The sequence below is a fragment of the Thalassophryne amazonica genome, chromosome 14 (assembly GCF_902500255.1).
Source record: "Thalassophryne amazonica chromosome 14, fThaAma1.1, whole genome shotgun sequence".
Taxonomy (NCBI): domain Eukaryota; kingdom Metazoa; phylum Chordata; class Actinopteri; order Batrachoidiformes; family Batrachoididae; genus Thalassophryne; species Thalassophryne amazonica.
The window spans coordinates 98,995,336-99,013,866 of NC_047116.1; the positions used below are offsets into that span (position 1 = coordinate 98,995,336).

General features: G+C 40.2%; 1 protein-coding gene across 1 annotated transcript in view; it reads left to right on the forward strand.

Annotated features, from left to right (window-relative positions):
* The window catches only part of rif1 (replication timing regulatory factor 1), a 246,301-nt gene that overhangs the window by 4,085 nt on the left and 223,685 nt on the right, over window positions 1-18,531 (forward strand). The window contains exons 2-4 of the mRNA XM_034185865.1: window positions 9,914-10,050; window positions 12,917-12,995; window positions 13,094-13,190. Coding sequence (XP_034041756.1) covers window positions 9,935-10,050; window positions 12,917-12,995; window positions 13,094-13,190 — 292 coding nt within the window. The 5' untranslated portion in view covers window positions 9,914-9,934. The remainder of the gene's footprint in view (window positions 1-9,913; window positions 10,051-12,916; window positions 12,996-13,093; window positions 13,191-18,531) is intronic.

Below are 18,531 nucleotides of genomic sequence, written 5' to 3' on the forward strand. Positions count from 1 at the left end.
TCCAGAATTTTTGAGCAAAATGATAGATTTGATATCGGCCAATAGTTTTTCAATACACTAGGGTCAAGATTAGGTTTTTAAGTAATGGTTTAATCACTGCAGATTTGAAACATTTAGGAACAGATCCAGAAATTAAAGAAATATTATTAATTTCCAGCACAGTCGGCCCAAGAGTGGACCGCAGGTCCTTAACCCTCTGGGGTCCGAGGGCATTTTTTGGACAGTTCACTTGCCTGGCATAATTGTTTTATTATTTTGTTTAACAGCACTCCCTGCATCCCACAATCAAGTTTTATGCCTCTTTTTTTCAGGACAACCTGTACTTTCAGAATATATATGTTTTTGTTGTGTTTTATAAGTGTAATAAAGGTTTACAATCAAAAATAGGCAAGGAAAAAATAAAGCGAAAAAAAAAATTTCCACACACCTTTATTCAAAACATACAGCAAACTATAACAAACAACTGTTTTCACACTTTATAAAGGTAACTTGAGGTCTTGTGTGAAAGACTGAACAACAAAGAGGGTTAAACAGTTTTGTTGATATAGGATTAAGTAAACAGGTTGTGCTTTTTGTTGACGTTACGAGTTTTGTCAGCATGCCTAGAGAGATACTCTCAAATTCTGTAAATCTAGGTTGTACCTCAGTACTAAGGCATGCTGGGAAATGTTTAACCTAATGTCTTCTATTTTCTTCTCAAAGTAATCCAGGAAATTTTGTGCTGTAACAGGAGCGCAAACTACAGGTAGTTGTCCATGAATAAGTGTTGCCACCATGTTGAACAAGAACTTTCAGTTATGCTTGTTTTTGTTGATCAAATCAGAGTACTAAGTCTGCTTTGTAGCCAATAGTGCATGCTTATAGTCTAAGATAGCATCACACCACGCAAGGTGGAATACTTCTAATTTTGAACTACGCCATTTCCGTTCTGGACCTCTTGCCTTATGCTTGAGGTCACGCAAGTAATCATTGGACCAAGGTGACTGTGTTTTGGGGGAGTGCGGTTTTAACAAAGGTGGCGCAATCATGTTGAGTGCAGTTTTGAGAACTGAGTTTAAACTATCCACAAGACTGTCTACTGACTGGGTATTTGCCATATGTGACGCTAAGACATCAGGCAGTCTAGCTTCGAGTTCAGTCTTAGTAGAGGAGTTGATGCATCGCCGTAGTGATAAATAAGGTTGTTGTTCCGCTAAACACGGCAGTGAAACTGTAAACTTAATAAGTGAGTGATCAGAGACCACTGATGTCAGAGGCATGATATCAATATTCATGACAGCAATAGAACGTACGACAACCAAATCTTGGGTATTCCCACTAATGTGTGTCGAAATCTTTGATTTTGCTGGATCAACCACTGGGCCAGCCTCAATTTCAACATCATCCAATGTAGTCATGGGTATTAAGTTTGCAAAGCATATCCCTCGATGATTTTTATGGACATGTCTACAGAAGCAGACCACAATCTCAACTTGTTGAATTTCCCTCCCTGGCAGATTTCCCTCCCTGCACCATAAACTGCAATATCACCACTAATTTCCCCGCTATCTTTGTTTGCAGACAAGATGGTGGGACCTTCCCCAGTAGGGTGGAGGCTGTCTGGCATCAGCAAGCCACGGCAGCCCGAGAATGAAGGCCAGTTATCAATAAAGCTTAAGCCTTGCTGTCTACAAAACTGCGCCAGCCACCTATTTAATGATGTCAGCCTGCTAAACGCCTCATCAGTACCCCGGGAGGGGAGGGGACCAGAGACTATTAATCAATGCTGACACATCTTTCTGGCAAGGTCACAAGTCCTTTCTATGTCCATTTTTGTGACCTCTGAGTGCTTCATCCTGATATCATTGGTGCCGACGTGAATAACTATGTGACTATATCTCATGTCATGTTCCTTAGTCTGTTTTCCCTTTTGCAGCGTCAGCACCCTAAGATGGGATGCAATGTTGGGAGCTCTGGTCCTAGGAATACATTTAACATCAGCCGGCATCTGTAAGCTGACTTTGCGGGTGATAGAATCCCCTATCACTAAAGTCCGGTGTTTCGGCCTGGAGACAGGAGTGGAAGTCACTTGTGGGCTCAGAGAATTCACATCAGGCAAATCCAAGGGGGAGAGCCGATCGTGTGATCAGGGTACCACAACTGGGCACCAAGCCCTACTTGGTTTCCTCATCTGGAGTGCCCGTAACATCTAACTTACGGACATAGCTCTCTAAGAGAGCCGCCCTATCTTCCAACATCACGCAGGATTTACGAAGGGTGTATGTAAAGAAGTGTCCTTTGTGCATTAGGAAATTTAAGAGTATAGCCAAGCAAGCACGAGCTAACCAATAATGAATAAGCCAACCACTCCTAAGGCTCACACGGGATTCAGAGACATAAATAAATTAATTAAAATTCACAGTAGTTACACTGAAAAAGTAGCAGAAGTATTAGACTTGTAGGAACAGTATATAAAAAAAGACGAGTTTCGACACATCGGCAAAAGTTTTGTATCGGCGGTTTGTCCACACCGAACCCAAAAACGTTACTTTTTCGAAATGGGTCCCAGAGTGGATAAATCTCAAAATGCCACTTCTGTGTTTTCTTTTGTAGAAGCAGCCTTTGTGAAATGATGATGTCATAGCCCCGGCTGCAAGATGTCATGTAGCAACAAGAAAAAAAGTTTGAATTTTCTCACTGAGCATACCAGCGTCTCTTGCACATAATGGATATGTTGTTAACAGTAATTTAACATCTTTTTTAATGTATGTGTTGTTGGATCCTTAATGGGATTTATTTTCATCGCTAGCAAAATGCTGACAAGACAGAGTGTCTGTGGTGAACGCTGCCGCCAGTACAGGGACCGTTGTGACACTGACCCTTTAATGATCAACTTGACCCTTTAATGATCAACTTAACCCTTTGGTAGAGCATATTGATCATCTTCAGCTGCCACAATTGTCAGACAATAGAGCCAACCTGCATTACTATAGATTACTGAAGGTGATCATGAATTGGAGTGAAGTTTGTGGAAAAATTGTGCGTGAATGTGAAAGGTGATTTTCTACAATATGACCACTTTAATAATTATCTTATTGGATCCGAGGCCATTTTATTTTTAAATCCGTCCATTGAACATTAAAATCTCGAATTGGGTATCTATTCACATTTCAGGAATTGATTTTGAAGAATCAGAATTGATTAATTCGATCCAATCTCGATTTGTTTTAGTGCTATTCAAACCATTTGAGCTTTTACATGATTGTCTAGTTATGCATTATATTAATACTACTTCACAAAATTTGGCCCTCAAAATGCAGCCAACAGTGTTTCAGAGAAACAGTTAAATGTGGTCTATTAAACATTAGGTCTCTCTCTTCTAAGTCCCTGTTAGTAAATGATATAATAATTGATCAACATATTGATTTATTCTGCCTTACAGAAACCTGGTTACAGCAGGATGAATATGTTAGTTTAAATTAGTCAACACCCCCGAGTCACACTAACTGCCAGAACGGTCGTAGCACGGGCCGAGGGGGAGGATTAGAAGCAATCTTCCATTCCAGCTTATTAATTAATCAAAAACCCAGACAGAGCTTTAATTCATTTGAAAGCTTGACTCTTAGTCTTGTCCATCCAAATTGGAAGTCCCAAAAACCAGTTTTATTTGTTATCTGTCATCCACCTGGTCGTTACTGTGAGTTTCTCTGTGAATTTTCGGACCTTTTGTCTGACTTAGTGCTTAGCTCAGATAAGATAATTATAGTGGGCGATTTTAACATCCACATAGATGCTGAGAATGACAGCCTCAACACTGCATTTAATCTATTGTTAGACTCGATTGGCTTTGCTCAAAATGTAAATGAGTCCACCCACCACTTTAATCATACCTTAGATCTTGTTCTGACTTATGGTATGGAAATTGAAGACTTAACAGTATTCCCTGAAAACCCCCTTCTGTCTGATCATTTCTTAATAACATTTACATTTACTTTGATGGACTACCCAGCAGTGGGGAATAAGTTTCATTACAGTAGAAGTCTTTCAGAAAGCGCTGTAACTAGGTTTAAGGATATGATTCCTTCTTTATGTTCTCCAATGCCATATACCAACACAGGGCAGAGTAGCTACCTAAACTCTGTGAGTGAGATAGATTATCTCGTCAGTAGTTTTATATCCTCATTGAGGACAACTTTGGATGCTGTAGCTCCTCTGAAAAAGAGAGCCTTAAATCAGAAGTGCCTGACTCCGTGGTATAACTCACAAACTCGCAGCTTAAAGCAGATAATCCGTAAGTTGGAGAGGAAATGGCGTCTCACTAATTTAGAAGCTCTTCACTTAGCCTGGAAAAAGAGTCTGTTGCTCTATAAAAAAAGCCCTCCGTAAAGCTAGGACATCTTACTACTCATCACTAATTGAAGAAAATAAGAACAACCCCAGATTTCTTTTCAGCACTGTAGCCAGGCTGACAGAGTCAGAGCTCTATTGAGCCGAGTATTCCTTTAACTTTAACTAGTAATGACTTCATGACTTTCTTTGCTAATAAAATTTTAACTATTAGAGAAAAAATGACTCATAACCATCCCAAAGACATATCGTTCTCTTTGGCTGCTTTCAGTGATGCCGGTATTTGGTTAGACTCTTTCTCTCCGATTGTTCTGTCTGAGTTACTTCCTCCAAACCATCAACATGTTTATTAGACCCCATTCCTACCAGGCTGCTCAAGGAAGCCCTACCATTAATTAATGCTTCGATCTTAAATATGATCAGTCTATCTTTATTAGTTGGCTATGTACCACAGGCTTTTAAGGTGGCAGTAATTAAACCATTACTTAAAAAGCCATCACTTGACCCAGCTATCTTAGCTAATTATAGGCCAATCTCCAACCTTCCTTTTCTCTCAAAAATTCTTGAAAGGGTAGTTGTAAAACAGCTAACTGATCATCTGCAGAGGAATGGTCTATTTGAAGAGTTTCAGTCAGGTTTTAGAATTCATCATAGTACAGAAACAGCATTAGTGAAGGTTACAAATGATCTTCTTATGGCCTCAGACAGTGGACTCATCTCTGTGCTTGTTCTGTTAGACCTCAGTGCTGCTTTTGATACTGTTGACCATAAAATTTTATTACAGAGATTAGAGCATGCCGTAGGTATTAAAGGCACTGCGCTGCGATGGTTTGAATCATATTTATCTAATAGATTACAATTTGTTCATGTAAATTGGGAATCTTCTTCACAGACTAAGGTTAATTATGGAGTTCCACAAGGTTCTGTGCTAGGACCAATTTTATTCACTTTATACATGCTTCCCTTAGGCAGTATTATTAGACAGCATTGCTTAAATTTTCATTGTTACGCAGATGATACCCAGCTTTATCTATCCATGAAGCCAGAGGACACACACCAATTAGCTAAACTGCAGGATTGTCTTACAGACAAAGACATGGATGACCTCTAATTTCCTGCTTTTAAACTCAGATAAAACTGAAGTTATTGTACTTGGCCCCACAAATCTTAGAAACATGGTGTCTAACCAGATCCTTACTCTGGATGGCATTACCCTGACCTGTAGTAATACTGTGAGAAATCTTGGAGTCATTTTTGATCAGGATATGTCATTCAATGCACATATTAAACAAATATGTAGGACTGCTTTTTTGCATTTGCGCAATATCTCTAAAATTAGAAAGGTCCCATCTTATCTTAGGGACCTCATAGTACCACATCACCCAAATAGAGCGCTTCGCTCTCAGACTGCAGGCTTACTTGTAGTTCCTAGGGTTTGTGGAACCAGCTCCCAATTCAGATCAGGGAGACAGACACCCTCTCTACTTTTAAGATTAGGCTTAAAGCTTATAGTTAGGGCTGGATCAGGTGACCCTGAACCATCCCTTATGCTGCTATAGACTTAGACTGCTGGGGATTTCCCATGATGCACTGAGTGTTTCTTTCTCTTTTTGCTCTGTATGCACCACTCTGCATTTAATCATTAGTGATTGATCTGTGCTCTCTTCCACAGCATGTCTTTTTCCTGGTTCTCTCTCTCAGCCCCAACCAGTCCCAGCAGAAGACTGCCCCTCCCTGAGCCTGGTTCTGCTGGAAGTTTCTTCCTGTTAAAAGGGAGTTTTTCCTTCCCACTGTCGCCAAGTGCTTGCTCACAGCGGGTCGTTTTGACCGTTGGGGTTTTTCCGTAATTAAAGTATGGCTTTTGCCTTACAATATAAAGCGCCTTGGGGCAACTGTTTGTTGTGATTTGGCGCTATATAAATAAAATTGATTTGATTTGATTTTGCTCCCTTGTTTGCACTCGGGGTTGCCACAGCAAATCCAAGGTGGATCTGCATGTTGAATTGGCACAGGTTTTACGCCGGATGCCCTTCCTGACGCAACTCCACATTACATGGAGAAATATGGCAGGGATGGGATTTGAACCCGGAGCCTTCTGAACTGAAACCAAGCGCATTAACCACTTGGCCACCACCCCACACGTAAACACTACACACAGTAAAATCAGAAAATGGACTCAAACCATTGTGAATCAGTGTGTTTTGTGACTATTTTGAAGGTCTGTGTTCGATAGAAGTCATAAAATGGCTGTGAGTGGACACTTCAAACAATTAAACTTGCTACACGCTATCCAGTTTTCGACATTCGGAAAGTAGCTCAACAAATGTGTGATGTCATGGCAGTGAATGGCCTGGCTGGATTAACAGTTCAACATTTCTCAGTCGGGGAGACTGGCTTGTGTTTTAATTTTTCTTCTATGCTGTCCTGCTGCATACGTGTCTTACATGGAAATAATGATTTAGATATTTTGAATCATTGAGGTATGCCCAGTCTAGTTTAAGAGATGGTGAACCGCTGTAATCTTTTTGGTACAGCAATGTACCCAGAACTGCAGCTGTTCTTCATAAATTTCCCGCGGAGAAGAAATGACATGATGCATGGGCACGATTTGTCCATAGGACACAAAAGGACTGGGATGGTCCCACAAAAACGTGAACATATATGTAGTTTCCATTTGACTGTGGACAGCGACATAAAGATGATACAGTCCGACATGGGGCTGAAGACGAACGCCACCTACAGCATTTACCCAAAAGGTACAGGACACATTCTGATCATGTATAAGTGATACACATACATATTTACATATTTAAATCATGTAAGTGGGAAGGAAAAACTCCCTTTTAACAGGAAGAAACCTCCAGCAGAACCAGGCTCAGGGAGGGGCAGTCTTCTGCTGGGACTGGTTGGGGCTGAGGGAGAGAACCAGGAAAAAGACATGCTGTGGAGGGGAGCAGAGATCGATCACTAATGATTAAATGCAGAGTAGTGCATATAGAGCAAAAAGAGAAAGAAACAGTGCATCATGGGAACCCCCCAGCAGTCTACGTCTATAGCAGCATAACTAAGGGATGGTTCAGGGTCACCTGATCCAGCCCTAACTATAAGCTTTAGCAAAAAGGAAAGTTTTAAGCCTAATCTTAAAAGTAGAGAGGGTGTCTGTCTCCCTGATCTGAATTGGGAGCTGGTTCCACAGGAGAGGAGCCTGAAAGCTGAAGGCTCTGCCTCCCATTCTACTCCTACAAACCCTATGAACTACAAGTAAGCCTGCAGTCTGAGAGCGAAGCGCTCTATTGGGGTGATATGGTACTACGAGGTCCCTAAGATAAGATGGGACCTGATTATTCAAAACCTTATAAGTAAGAAGAAGAATTTTTAATTCTATTCTAGAATTAACAGGAAGCCAATGAAGAGAGGCCAATATGGGTGAGATATGCTCTCTCCTTCTAGTCCCCGTTAGTACTCTAGCTGCAGCATTTTGAATTAACTGAAGGCTTTTTAGGGAACTTATAGGACAACCTGATAATAATGAATTACAATAGTCCAGCCTAGAGGAAATAAATGCATGAATTAGTTTTTCAGCATCACTCTGAGACAAGACCTTTCTAATTTTAGAGATATTGCGTAAATGCAAAAAAGCAGTCCTACATATTTAATATGCGCTTTGAATGACATATCCTGATCAAAAATGACTCCAAGATTTCTCACAGTATTACTAGAGGTCAGGGTAATGCCATCCAGAGTAAGGATCTGGTTAGACACCATGTTTCTAAGATTTGTGGGGCCAAGTACAATAACTTCAGTTTTATCTGAGTTTAAAAGCAGGAAATTAGAGGTCATCCATGTCTTTATGTCTGTAAGACAATCCTGCAGTTTAGCTAATTGGTGTGTGTCCTCTGGCTTCATGGATAGATAAAGCTGGGTATCATCTGCGTAACAATGAAAATTTAAGCAATGCCGTCTAATAATACTGCCTAAGGGAAGCGTGTATAAAGTGAATAAAATTGGTCCTAGCACAGAACCTTGTGGAACTCCATAATTAACTTTAGTCTGTGAAGAAGATTCCCCATTTACATGAACAAATTGTAATCTATTAGACAAATATAATTCAAACCACCGCAGCGCAGTGCCTTTAATACCTATGGCATGCTCTAATCTCTGTAATAAAATTTTATGGTCAACAGTATCAAAAGCAGCACTGAGGTCTAACAGAACAAGCACAGAGATGAGTCCACTGTCCAAGGCCATAAGAAGATCATTTGTAACCTTCACTAATGCTGTTTCTGTACTATGATGAATTCTAAAACCTGACTGAAACTCTTCAAATAGACCATTCCTCTGCAGATGATCAGTTAGCTGTTTTACAACTACCCTTTCAAGAATTTTTGAGAGAAAAGGAAGGTTGGAGATTGGCCTATAATTAGCTAAGATAGCTGGGTCAAGTGATGGCTTTTTAAGTAATGGTTTAATTACTGCCACCTTAAAAGCCTGTGGTACATAGCCAACTAACAAAGATAGATTGATCATATTTAAGATCGAAGCATTAAATAATGGTAGGGCTTCCTTGAGCAGCCTGGTAGGAATGGGGTCTAATAACCATGTTGATGGTTTGGATGAAGTAACTAATGAAAATAACTCAGACAGAACAATCGGAGAGAAAGAGTCTAACCAAATACCAGCATCACTGAAAGCAGCCAAAGATAACGATACGTCTTTGGGATGGTTATGAGTAATTTTTTCTCTAATAGTTAAAATTTTGTTAGCAATATATATATATATATATATATATATATATATATATATATATCAACAACGCCTGGTGCTCCGATGTGACTGTGATCTCCCAACACTGCTGTCCCTCTCTGGAATATCTCCTCATAAACTGCAGACTACTACTACTACTGCAGACAGTTTTTTTTTTTTCACGTGCGCGCGAACGATTCGTCACAGCAACTTGCTCCGTGCGTGAGAGTCATAAAACACAGGGAAGGCGAAGACAACACACTGGAAATAGTTTTTTTCCCCTTTATTTATTCCTTTATTGGTTCATTCTGTTGGTGCTTATAAAACCTGGATAAAGTTACTTGCACCAGTGCTAGTGCAGTATACGTGCGCCGTGCACCGCTTGAATAATACATGCACAAACTAGCGCATGTACGTACTATTTCGAGCCCTGATGAGTCTGTCATTCCTACTGCGCATCTCACTGCTATCACACTATCTTTGTAAATGTCCTGTACTACCCTAATATGGTACTTCTCTGCCACTCCAGACTTCCTCATACAATACCACAACTCTTCTCTGGGCAGCCTGTCATAAGCTTTCTCTAAATCCACAAACACAATATTGTTTTACGCCGGATACTCTTCCTGGCGCAACCCTCCTCATTTATCTGGGCTTGGGACAGGCACTAAGAGTGTACTGGCTGCATCCCATGTGGCTGAGTTAACAATCCTTTTGTGGGTCACTCCTCTGTTAAAAACACCACCTAAGATGATGATGATGATGTGAGTCAGGAGAATTTAGATAATGCTCACAATAAAGAATGGAAGAAAAAGACAGTGTTTTTTATTGTATTGTTTTTAAGGTCTTGAGGAGGTGTGGAATCATGATGGCAGCGGCAGGGCCTCCATGCAGTTCCAGTTTCCTTTTGTTGCTGGAGTCCCTTGAAGATACTGCTGCTGCCCAGTCTGAGCAGACTGATGCCTATCTCACCATTGCCAAGTAGGTCACTGCTGCATGCCCTGGATATGTCTGTGGGTAGATGCTCAGGTTTAGGAATATTTGGACATTCATGGGTATTTTAACCGTTTACGCTGTATTAGAATTTAACAATGAATGATGAAGGTGAGATAATATGATACCAGAGCTCTTTCTGAACTTGTTAAACCTTATGTACCTTCTTGTGCCCTGAAATCACACGATGTGGACTTGCATCCTTTTTGTTTTCCGCTGCCATCCAGCACCACTATACTGTGGTGTCATCTCGCGATGTTTTACTGGGAGACTTGGTGAGAATCTGACCGCGCAGAAACCCATTTTTGCCAGGAAATTTTGCATAAACAATTTCAGCTCTTTATTTTATCCTGTTTACATCCAGACAACACAAACCATGACAAAATGCAAGCATTACATGAAGCTCGATGATCAGAGGACAATATCTGCATTTTTGTGTTTGTGTGTGTTGGCGGTGACCACAGCATGCGGTGTGCTGCGATTGGCGGCCTGTCCAGGGAGGGAGCATGTCGCACTGAAATCATAACATTTAAATGTTTGACAGCGTTCCTTTGAGGAAAACGTCCCAGCGCACGCTAGACTGGAATATATCTGCTAACGTTAAGAACAGAGCCACAGATTAATTGCAGAGTTTACACAAGTGTGGTGTCATTTTATGATGACTTGTTTTTAAGTGATGTGTTCATTTTGATGCAGTCACGGTAAAAACAGCAGCCGCTTGCCACTGTGAGAAAACATAGTGCACATGCAGGTCCATGAACGCAGCCTGTTAGAAACAGTCTACCAGAGGCTTAGCTTTGTGCATGCTTTGTGAAAAATCTAAGAAATACATCTGTGTGATCAGACAGGTCAGCGTGAAAAACAGGTGAGAGGTCCACATGCACATTGTGTGACACTGCGTGCTGCTCTGTTACAGAACAGACTCACATCAAGACAGACTCTTGCAAAGTAAAATAAAAATAAAGCCTACCAGCTCTACTGGGGGGAACTGAACCGAGCACTCATCCACTTGTAGAATGTTTTCCAAGATTAAATATTCAAAGTCCACTCCACCAAAGAAGACCCCATGTGCACAATCACCAGCCGTTGTTGCAGGGCTCCTCACAAAGTTCTCATGATTCTGGCACTTTAGCTAGAAAGCCTATTATCTCCTGAAAATAATGTATTCCGGCTTTTAATGTAAGATATCCATCTACGTGTTTGCAGCCTGTTAAAAACAGTGTTGTGGAGAGATTTCGCATGCACATTGACTGTGGGACTAAAATGGCATCCTGCGACACAGATAGCAGCATCTGCGCTTTCTAGAATCCAAAATCTGACAGATTCTGAAAATGTTAAGTGTTTTGAGGTGAAGTGTGTCATCTCCTTTCTGTACATCCACTGTAAATTTGAACCGTCATTTTTGAATAAAAGCTCAGAGGCTTCGTTATTGGGCATAGCAGCGTTGGTTTCAGTCTGTCTTTTGGCCATCGAGATGCTTCTGCTTTTCCTAAAATATACATCACACTCCGAGAAATGCTGAGTAAGAAACATACATTCTCACCTTCATGCACCTGCTGACTTGCGGAGAGAGAGGAATAATTAGCAATAAAACACGTCAGTGACCACTAATTATTACTGCATGTGCACAGATAAACTTTCATGAATGCTTTGATGTTGTGTTGCTAACTGGGACATTAAATAATGTGTGACATGTCCTTGTTTTTGTATTTTTGTGGCTTTTTTTTTTTTTTTTATAGATCTAAAGGGTAATTTTTGGAGTTATTTTTTAATTCAATTTTTCTTGCAAGAAGGAAGGCATAAGTACTTCTTAGTCTGTAAGTTGGTTTCAGTATCAAATTTAGTTATTTCTTACGTTGCAAGTTCATCATGAGCATTTACATTTTTGAGGAGAGGAAAGCTGGACCTTTTGTTTATTTTTTTTTTTTGGACAATATAGAGGGGTGTCAAAATCTGAAAAACAAGGACAAGGTGAGATTTTCACACTTTGAAGTGAGTGCCCCCAGTCAGGTGATATTGTGATTTGAACTCAAACTTTTCAAATTGAAAATTATGCAGGGGAAATGTGTAAAATAAAAAAAAAAGCCAGGAATCTCCCACATTTTAAATTCTTTCTGTACATTCTTTTTTTTTTCTTTCAAAGACGTTTATTGCACATTCGTAACATGTATACAGTATGCCAATGAAACACAAACATTTTAGATTAATTTCACGAATTAACAGTTCAGCACAGAGTCAGACCAGACACAGGACTAAAACATTTTCATTTTTGTCTTAGGACTTAAGGACACAAGGTTGGATAGGATCCTGAGTGGAAGCGTTGTGTGGCGCTTTGGGTGATAATTGCCAAGAGCACCACTATACTAAAAAATTCTGGGGAGAACCCTGTAAAGGATGAAAGAATGACAAGGAGATGAACAGTTTGTGCATCTGGGTTCGGGTTAAAGTGGAGTAAAACCCTCTTCCCCGTTCAGATGTTTGGTTTCAACAGCAGATCTGCTGGAACATAGCTATATGTTGGAATGCACCAAGCACCTGCCACATGAATGGTTGAATATTTGTTCAGGGTTTGATTAGATTTTTTTTAACCCATTTACCTTTCCTGCACGTATGTATGTCTTAATATTATGATAATTGTTTTAACATTTCTAACTTTTGGTGTGTTATGATGTGGCAGCTTTTCTAAAAACGTTGCAGTGCACGTTGTGAGGCCCCCTTACACATACACAGCAATTTTTGCACAGTGCTGTCCAGTCTGCCACGGCCAGGGAAATAGCCCGTCAGTGTCCAAATATTTATGAACCAGGGCTGTGGATTGGTGTGTAACCTGAATGGACATTTTCTGGCTTTTCAGCCGGCTGAGTGGAGAGGAAGGTCGTCAGTTTCTACCTGCCATCGAAAAACACTTTGCTCGTCTGGCAAAAACCATTGTGGTGAGGACATCACAAAAAAACGCACTGGCACGCCATATGTCTCTTTGATAGAACTTGAATCTTCAGCTCATCTTGTCCCTGTCTGACTTTGTTTGCAGAGTCACATGTCCAGTTCCAGTGCAGAGCTGAGCCAAGCTGCTTTGCAGGCCTTGGGGTTTTGTGTGTACCACTCTCACGTGGTGTCTGGACTTCCTGGTATGTTCCAGCTTTGCCTAGATTATTTCTGATGTGACGTCACACGAGTTAACCGATGAATCATAACTGGTGAAGCCATCTGATGGTATGATTTTGGTGTATTTATGGTGGTGTTAATGAAAAATTTCAATTTATTTTCATTTATGGCGCCAAATCACAACAGAGTTGCCTCAAGGCGTAAGGTCTAACCTTACTAACCCCCAGAGCAACAATGGTAAGGAAAAACTCCCTCTGAGGAAGAAACCTCAAGCAGACCAGACTCAAAGGGGTGACCCTCTGCTTGGGCCATGATACAGACATAAATTACAGAACAGTTCACAAAACAAACATAGAGGAAATGCTATTGGTGCACAGGACAGGAGGGTCTCCAGCACAAATACCACACCCATCTCTGGATGGAGCTGCACCTTAAACAGAGAGGAAAAAAAACAGGCATCAGAAACACAAAATATACAGTATAATTTGTCCTTTACTTAAAAAATGAATTAAAAGAGTAAAAAGCATAGAACTATACTATGCCACTATGCTAGCAATATGAAAGGGAAAATAAGTGTGTCTTAAGTCTGGACTTGAAAGTCTCCACAGAATCTGACTGTTTTATTGATGCAGAGAGATCATTCCACAGAACAGGGACATGATAAGAGAAAGCTCTATGACCTGCAGAGTTCTTATTCAGTGTGAGTTACAGCCCCAATTCCAATGAAGTTGGGATGTTGTGTAAAATGTAAATAAAAACAGAATACAATGATTTGCAAATCCTCTTCAACCTATATTCAATTGAATACACCACAAAGACAAGATATTTAACGTTCAAACTGATAACTTTATTGTTTTTGTGAAGGTATTTGCTCATTTTGAAATGGATGCCTGCAACAGGTTTCAAATAAGCTGGGACAGTGGTATGTTTATTATTATTGACAAACATTGATTTGCAATGTCTGGTCATAATAATTTTTTATACAATTTATTATGAATTGTCATTCATGGCCAAGATTTTAAATAATTAAAGGTATAAATGAGAGCGTTTTTATACACACAAACTCATCTTTTCATCTGTTAAAATCAAACAGAATAGCTCCTTTAAAGTGTGAAATTTTTTTTCCCCCCTCTCAGTTACCATCACTCTTTTTCCTTCCAGACTGTGCTTATCCCTGTAAAACCGAACCTTGAGGTACACCTTTTGTGACATCTAGGAAGGAGGAACTAACTCCAGCTAGCTGAACACACCCACCAAGTAATCTGCAAACCGAGTGACAGCTTGTTTGGAAATTACGTTTCTCAAAAGAATTTCAAGCAAGAGACTGTGATCCAGAGTGTCACAAGCCTTTGATAGTTCAAGAAAAAAAGCAACACACAGCTTCCTTGAGTCCAATGCTTTGAACACTTAATTCAAAACTTTTAAATAAATGGCAAATGGACTGCATTTATAAAGCACTTTTCCATCTGCATCAGACACTCAAAGCGCTTTACAGTTATGCCTCACATTCACCCCGATGTCAGGGTGCTGCCTTACAAGGTACACTACATTACACACCGGGAGCAATAGAGGATTAAAGGCCTTGCCCAAGGGCCCTTAGTGATTTTCCAGTCAGGTGGGGATTTGAACCCATGATCTTCTGGACTCAGGCCCAACACCTTAACCACTAGACCATCACCTCCCCTTTAAGGCTGCAATAGCAGTGCTGTGATGCTTCCTGAAGCCCAACAAAAGGATTTAGCATGTTGTTTAATTCCAAATATTCCTTCAATTGATCACAGACAAGGTTTTCAAACACTTGAAGAATACATAATTTTGAAATAGGCCTGTAGTTGTTCACAATTGAGGGTTCACCTCCTTTTAATAGTGGGGGAACAAATATGCATTTCCAAACTCGAAATGTGTTTGTACTGAGACTCAAATTAAAAAATGCAAGTTAAAGGCTCAGCAATGAAGTCATTTGTAAGTTTAAAAAAAATGATCCAAGCAATCAAGACCAGCTAATTTTTTTAGAATCCAGCTTCTTCGGTGCACTGTGAACCTCAGACACACACACAGGTTTCAAATTAAAGGAACAGTCAACAGGGGGACAATTTACAGCAGCAAGTTCATTCACTCATTACTCGTCTTCAACCGCTTATCCGGGATCAGGTCAAGGGGCAACAGCTCCAGCAGGGGACCCCAGACTTCCCTTTCCCGTTGTAACAGTTTAACCCCCCCTGGATTAGCCCTACCCAGGACACACAACATTCCACTCTTGGTCTTAATTCCAAAATAAGTTTAGGCTGAAAGAGTTAGTGCCACTTAACACTTTTAAATCACTATTGATGGCTCTTGAAACAAAGTCTCTGACTGTTGATGTTTTACCTGATTGTATTATCTCATTCAAGTGTCTGTTTTCTATGTAAATGTAACTGTGTATGTTAACTCTGCCCTGCCTCTTGGCCAGGACACCCTTAAAAAAGAGATTCTTAATCTCAGTGAGTCTTATCCTGGTTAAATAAAGGTTAAAAATCCTACAGGGCACCACTGTTTAACCAAAATCTTCATAAGTGCCATTCAGGATAGAACAACCTTTAAACTCTATATTTCACGGACGATTTATGGTCCCCGATGAAGCAGCTTGATTGATCGTGAATATTGGTATTCTTTCTTTCACATATTTCAACCTGAAATACGTGATGTGATGGAAAATACTCCAGTTTAGTTTTGTATAAAATATCCACAGTATATGTATAGAACACACAGTAACGTGTGCGCACACACATACACAATAGTATGCAAAGAAACATATGTTTAAGAAACAGAATGAAAATGAGGGGCCTATAATGTCTGCTACCTTTCTCAAATCTCTTTTGTACTAGCTAGGTCATAAATATAAAGAGTGAAATGAAAGGATTAATAATTGGAATAGTTTTGACTATGCTGAATGTTTGGTCTCCAAAGTAAAGGTCAAACAAGGTTGATGTCCATTGGATACTATGACAGGTGACATATGTTATCCTGTAACGTGAAAACTAAGCATGACAGATGGTGCAAACTATTCCTTATTAGAACCCTATCAACCCAAACAATAATTTGCATCATTTTTTATGTCATCAAATGATGCCATAACTTAAAACTTTTGCTATATTCTGTATCCTCTCATCAAGCCCTTTAATTTGGTGTATTGCATGACATGTTTTACTGTAGTTTGAAGTTTGACCTAATTTAGGTGACATTTGACCTGAAGCAAAACCCTGAAGGTCGATGTCAGTTGCTTATCCCAGGTAATGGCTTATGGGCAACGCCTATCACTATGTTCATGTTTTGAGGCAAAATTTCAAAAGTTGTGACCAGGAAAGTTGTTTCATCGAATTTAGTGTTTGACCTTCCTGTGACCTTGACCTTTGACCTTGAGCTTGATCCTTTTGTGTATTGAAAGGTACCTTACTAGGGCTGCTATAATTCAGAAATTGCGACCAGGAAAGTTGTTTAGTTGAATTTAATGTTTAACCTTCCTTTGACCTTCAATTTCAATTCAATTTATTTCATTTATATAGTGCCAAATCACAACAGAGTTGCCTCAAGGCGCTTCACACAGGTAAGGTCTAACCTTACCAACCTCCAGAGCAACAGTGGTAAGGAAAAACACCCTCTGAGGAAGAAACCTCAAGCAGACCAAACTCAAAGGGGTGACCCTCTGCTTGGGCCATGCTACAAACATAAATTACAGAAATAATTCACAGAACAATTCAGACGAATATACAAGAATTGCTGTTGGTGCACAGGACAGGAGGGTCGCCAACACAAACACAACTCCCATCTCTGGATGGAGCTGCACCTTAAACAGAAAAAAAACAGAATCAGGCATCAGAAAGACAAACAATACTGTATAATTTGCCAGCATTAATCAACAAGAAAAACAGAAGAAATACTAAGGTGATCACCGGCCACTAGCCCGAAGCTTCATTAAAAGACCCAGAATTTAGGTAAAGTTGAGGCTGCAGCCCGCTCCAATTGCTAATAAAATTAATTAAAAGGGTAAAAAGCGTAAAGCAAAACTGTACCAGTATGCTAGCCATATGAAAGGGAAAATAAGTGCGTCTTAAGTTTGAACTTGAAAGTCTCCACAGAATCTGACTGTTTTATTGATGCAGGGAGATCATTCCACATAACAGGGGCACAATAAGAGAAAGCTCTCTGACTCGCAGACTTCTTATTCACCCTGGGGACACAAAGTAGTCCTGCACCCTGAGAACGTAAAGCCCGGGCTGGTACGTAAGGTTTAAGTAGGTCAGCTAGGTAGGGACGTGCCAGTCCATGAATAATTTTATAGGTTAGTAGCAGAACCTTAAAATCTGATCTCACTGGGACAGGAAGCCAGTGAAGAGATGCCATAATGGGTGTAATGTGGTCGAACTTTCTGCTTCATGTCAGAAGTCTGGCTGCAGCATTTTGAACCAATGGGAGAGCCCTAATGCTGGACTGCGGTAAACCAGAAAATAGAACATTGCAGTAGTCCAATCTAGAAGAGATAAACGCATGGATCAGGGTCTCAGCATCAGCCATAGACAGGATGGGACGAATCTTTGCTATATTTCACAGGTGGAAGAAAGTAGTCCTAGTAATATTTCTAATGTGGAGGCCAAAGGACAACGTAGGATCAAAAATTACCCCAAGGTTCCTCACTTTGTCAGTGGTATGTATGACACACGAGCCTAGGCTGAGCGTTAACTGTTCAAATTGATGCTGATGTCTCACTGGACCAAGAACCATCATTTCAGTCTTATCAGAGTTTAAAAGTAGGATGTTTCTAGACATCCAGCTTCTCACTGCTGCAAGGCAATCTTCTTAGGATTTTATGTGAACAAGATTACCAGCAGTTATCGGCATGTATAACTGAGTATCATCAGCATAGCAGGAAAGGTAATCCCAAAACGCCGCAATATGTGCCCAAGGTGTGCTATATAAAGGGAGAAAAGCAGGGGACCTAAGACAGACCCCTGTTGAACCCCAAATTTCATATCACTAAGGTTAGAGGTAGTGTTGCTGTACAAAACACAGTGAGAACGACTGGTCAAGTATGACGTCAGCCATGCAAGGGCACTCCCCATAATCCCAAAATTATTTTCCAGCCTATCAAGTAGAATTTGATGATCCACAGTATCAAATGTAGCACTGAGATCTAACAGCACCAGAACCATAGTGGTGTCTGAATCCATTGTAAGCAGAAGATCATTCATCATTTTAGTGAGAGCCGTCTCTGTGGAATGATATTTTCTAAAAGCAGACCGCCGTGGCTCAAAGAGATTATTTTCAGTAAGATAGTCTACGAGCTGCCGTGACACCACTTTTTCCAGAATTTTAGAGCAAAATTTTAGA